Below are 4801 nucleotides of genomic sequence, written 5' to 3' on the forward strand. Positions count from 1 at the left end.
CTAGGTTCATGAGATTCTCCTGCCTCAGCCTCCCAAGTAGCTGGGACCACAGACGCGTGCTACTACGCCTGGCTGATTTTTGTCTTTTTAGTACAGACAGGGTTTCACTATGCTGGCCAAGCTAGTCTCGAACTCCTAACCTCAGGTGATCTGCCTTGCCTCAGCCTCCCAAAGTGCTGAGATTACAGACACGAGCCACCGTGCCTGGCCTCAAACCGTGCCTTTCTTATAGAAAGTCACAAAGAAACAAGAAGCCCCTGCAGTAATAACTATTCACTGCAACCACGCTCAGCCACCTCCAAAACTGTAGCCTGTAGCCCTTGCCAGTGACCCTGAGGTCAAGCACTCTCTCACAGTACAAAATAATCCTGGGTATCTCAAAAGCCAGAGATCTGGTAGCTCAACGCAGAAGACAACAGTGCTTTAGACCCGAGGGTCTTGGGAGCTCATGACTCTTGGGGCTCCACAAGGAAAACAGAAGACCCCAAATAGGGGACGTACATGGCACCTTTTTCTACGTTCTTCAAGGGGTCTCAGGGCTGCTAGAAGTCTCCTCTAGATTTCTTCATGTGGTGTCAAAGATGGCAAAAGGAAGGAGTCTTAGAAGAGCAAATTTGGGGAAATTTTAAGTTTTCTAAAAGGTAAGTGAAATTCTACATTTTTCTCAGCAAAAATCATGTCAAAATGCAGGGGCTCAAGCCTGTAATCCCAGCACTTTGGGAGGCTGAGGAGGGTGGATCACATGAGGTCAGGAGTTCAAGAACATCCTGGCCAACATGGTGAAATCCCGTCTCTACTAAAAATACAAAAAAATTAGTCTGGCATGGTGGCACGCACCTACAGTCCCAGCTACTTGGGAGGCTGAGGCAGGAGAATCACTTGAACCCGGGAAGTGGAGGTGGCAGTGAGCTAAGATTACGCCATTACACTGCAGCCTAAAAGACAGAGCAAGACTCCATCTCAAACAAAAACAACAACAACAACAACAACAAAAAACAACGAATAAAAAGGAAGCAAATGGTTGTAGTTCAGGGCTTTTCCCTTAGAATTTTTTTTTTTAGATGGAGTTTTGCTCTTGTTGCCCAGGCTGGAGTGCAATGGCATGATCTTGGCTCACCGCCTCTGCCTCCTGGGTTCAAGTGATTCTCCTGCTTCAGCCTCCTGACTAGCTGGGATTACAGGTGCGCGCTACCACATCTGGCTAATTGTGTTTTTAGTAGAAATGGGGTTTCTCCATGTTGGTCAGGCTGGTCTCAAACTGACCTCAGGTAATCCGCCCACTTTGGCCTCCCAAAGTGCTGGGACTACAGGCATGAGTCACAGCGCCTGACCTGCTCTGTCCCCATTAAACACTCACTTCCTACTCCTCCCTCCTCCAGCCCCTGGCACCCACCATCCTACTACTTTCTGTTGCTAGGAATTTGACTACTCTAGGGACCTCAAATAAGCGGAAACATACAAATGCTTGTCTTTTTGTGTCTGGCTTCTCTCACTGAGCACACTGTCTTCAAGGTTCATCCGTGTTGTGACATGTGTCAGAATTCCCTTCCTTTACATGGCTGAATGATATTCCATTTGTGGAATGATAACCACATTTTGTTGATCCTTCCATCCATGGACGGACCCTCGCGTTGTTTCCACCGTTTGGCCATTGTGAACAGTGCTGCTGTGAACATGGGTGTACAAATGACCTTGCTGTTGGCTGAGTGTGGTGGTTCATGCCTGTAATCCCAGCATTTTGGAAGGCTGAGGCGGTGGATCACCTGAGGTCAGGAGTTCAAGACCAGTCTGGCCAACATGGTGAAAACCCGTCTCTACTAAAAATACAAAAAATTAGCTGGGCGTGGTGATGCGTGCCTGCAATCCCAGCTACTCAGGAGGCTGAGGCACGAGAATCACTTGAACCCAGGAGGCGGAGGTTTCAGTGGGTCAAGATCACACCACTGCACTCCAGCCTGGGCAACGAGAGCGAAATTCCATCTGGAAAAAAAAAACAAAACAAGATCCTGTTGTCAGTTCCTTTGGGTATAGCCCCAGAAGTGGAACTGCTGGATCACATGATAATTTGAGGAAACTTGTCTAGTTTTTAAAATGAGTTTACTTTCACCAGTTTGATATTGATAATATTTTATGTATGTATGTATGTATGTATGTACTTATTTTTGAGATGGAGTCTCACTTTGTAGCCCAGGCTGGAGTACAGTGGCGCAATCTCTGCTCACTGCAGCCTCTGCCTCTGGGGTTTAGGCGATTCTCCTGCCTCAGCCTCCCCAGTAGCTGGGATTTCAGGTGTGTGCCACCATACCTGGCTAATTTTTGTATTTTTAGTAGAGACAGGGTCTCACTATGTTGGCCAGGCTGGTCTTGAACTCCTGACTTCAAGTGGTCTGCCCGCCTCAGCCTCCCAAAGTGTTGGGATTACAGGCATGAGCCACCACGCCCGGCCAATATTGGTAATATTTTATAGGCATGTCACCAAACAGTTCCCCAGACGGCAGGGGCTGTAGGTAATACAAATAGTGAACACTGACGGAGCCCTTGCTGTGGGTGGCTTGCTAACTGCTGGCTTCCTCACAGCAACGCAGCAGGGTTAGTGCTAGTGTGACTCCCATTTGACAGATGAGACAGGGGCTGGGTAATTTGCTCAAGATCACACCCAGCTCACTGGGGTGGGTCTGGGATTCACACTCAGCTCTCTAGCTGCAGAACCCATATATACACCCCACCTCACACCCAGCTGAACTGCCTGACTGCAGCAGGTGTCTCCAGAACCTGTTCTTTATTCCAAGCATAGTAAGAAACGGAGATGTGTTTATGTCAAAGAATATGGAATAGGCCAGTGATTCCTGTCTTAAACATCCTATATCCTGCACATAGAACAGCGACCACAGGAGACGCCGCTGGACTGGCGGGGAGAGAACCCAGAGAGGGTGTGGGTAAGGGGAAAGGATGCGAGGCCCCGTGATTCCACAGACATCACTTTCAGATGGAGCTAGCACAAGCTACCGCATTTAGAAAGTTATTACTTCCAGATGTGGCTGCATTACAGATACAAGCACACCACAGCCCCAGGTCCCTCCCACCACCCCCAGCTTCGCTGCAACCAATGTAGAGCCCTGGAGGCCTGACTCTCTGGGTTCTCACGCCTCCAAATTCAGGCAGCCGGGGATGGGCGGGGCCGGGAGCTCTCAGCCCGCTGGGCTGGCAGGCCTGGCGCCCCCTGCTGCACGTGGAGGACACGACGGGGGAGCTAGGCCAGCATCCACCAGGGCGCTGGGCCCCTGAGGGTTCTTATCTCCAGATCTCAGTGACGCCCCGTGGGACTCCTGGGGAAAATACTTAGCACGTTTGGATGACAGGTTTATATCTGTCACTTGGAGCCCTAACTCTTTTTTTGGGGGATGACCCCGTCTCTGTGAATGAACCAAACCATGGGCCTGGCGTCATCTGAGAGCCCCTGATCCCCACGCCCAGGCCCTTCCCTTTGCTGGTTCCTTCGCCACTCTGGCTCCAGGACCCTGTCCCTTCTCACCTGGGTAGCTCCCAGCAGGCCCTGCTGCCCGCCTCAGCCATCTCTATCGATCCCGGCAGCCCAAGCCCTCTGGGACTGCCCACTACTTCCAAGACTGAGTTCAGCAGAGCCTGGGCCTCTGCTCTATTCCTGCTGTTGTCAGTTCCCAGAACGTGCTGTGCCCACTCCCCAGCTGTCCCTCCTCCTGTCCCACTGACCCCTCCTGGGTCCCTGCTGCGCTGTGCCACCCCCCCCCAGCCCCCTACTGCACTGTGATCCCTGCCCGTGGTCGACTGCATGAGGCGGAAGGGCCAGGATCAGGGACCCGAGGCCACCTGCTCTGAACCCCAGCCTTACAAAAGCCCTGCTGGAGACAGGTCCATTTCGATTACTCAGAGGGAATTTGCTGTTCTCGTCCATCTCGTGGAATCTAGGTTGCGCCTCTCTTGAAGTCAGTTCCAAGTCCCAGCTGCGTCCCCGCCCCGCTCCCTTGGGCCCTGGGGTGGAGCGCTGCCGAGAACACTATCTGTCCAGCCCTGGGAGGGCCATGCTTGTTGTTCTCCGAGTTCCTGTTTTCTCTGGCTCGGGGGGCCGGTGCTTACAGACACGCTGCTCCAGTTAAACTGTCTACAGCAGGCACGCATGGCTCCAAACCAGAACACAGAAACTTGGTCTCCTTGGAAAGCAGGAGTTTATTTTTACCGTTTTGTAAGTATTAACTGGGTAATCACGACAAACACGGAGCGATCTCAATGCTGTTGATCCGGAGGACAGTCTGCGGGGTCACGACGACTGAAAGGAAAGATGTCACAGGCTTGACCACAGACTCTGACTGTTGTCATCAGTCACTGCAGGGGCTGTGCACACAGCCCTCCCAGCCAGCGCGGCCCTGGCAACGTCCCCTGCTGCACACGGCCACGTTTATCACCAGGTGTGCACTGACTGCCTCGCTAGCTTGTTCGTTCACTCTGTCGGCAGGTGCAGAGGCTGGACACCTCACCTCTCCTCCCACACTGTCTATGCTGTGACCTGTGGAGTGCGTGGAAGGATGGCCCCAACTGAGTGGCCCTGAGGCTACCTGGAAGTGTCAGAAGGTACACGAGAGGCTCCCCCACCCAGCTGACTCTAAGGTGACAGCCAATACCAGTATTCTGGGTATATTTAACTATGCCCACTGTTGGTGGTTTAGGCCGGCAACTGCAGTAGTAACAAGAGCTGTGAGGGACAGACTTCTGCAGCCGCTCATCTGTGTGGCCCATGCCCTGTGGGTGCCATCCCTCAGGATGCCCA

The 4801-nt window shown here is 52.4% G+C and overlaps 1 protein-coding gene across 2 annotated transcripts in view; it reads right to left on the bottom strand.

The window, feature by feature from the left end:
- Window positions 1-4183: 4183 nt before the first annotated feature.
- MRPL21 (mitochondrial ribosomal protein L21) overlaps window positions 4184-4801 on the bottom strand; it is a 23892-nt gene continuing 23274 nt past the window's right edge. For both annotated transcript variants that reach the window (XM_011987060.1, XM_011987061.1), the window contains exon 7: window positions 4184-4303. In XM_011987060.1, coding sequence (XP_011842450.1) covers window positions 4239-4303 — 65 coding nt within the window. In that variant the 3' untranslated portion in view covers window positions 4184-4238. The remainder of the gene's footprint in view (window positions 4304-4801) is intronic.

This window comes from Mandrillus leucophaeus, unplaced genomic scaffold (assembly GCF_000951045.1).
Source record: "Mandrillus leucophaeus isolate KB7577 unplaced genomic scaffold, Mleu.le_1.0 Scaffold30, whole genome shotgun sequence".
Lineage (NCBI taxonomy): Eukaryota > Metazoa > Chordata > Mammalia > Primates > Cercopithecidae > Mandrillus > Mandrillus leucophaeus.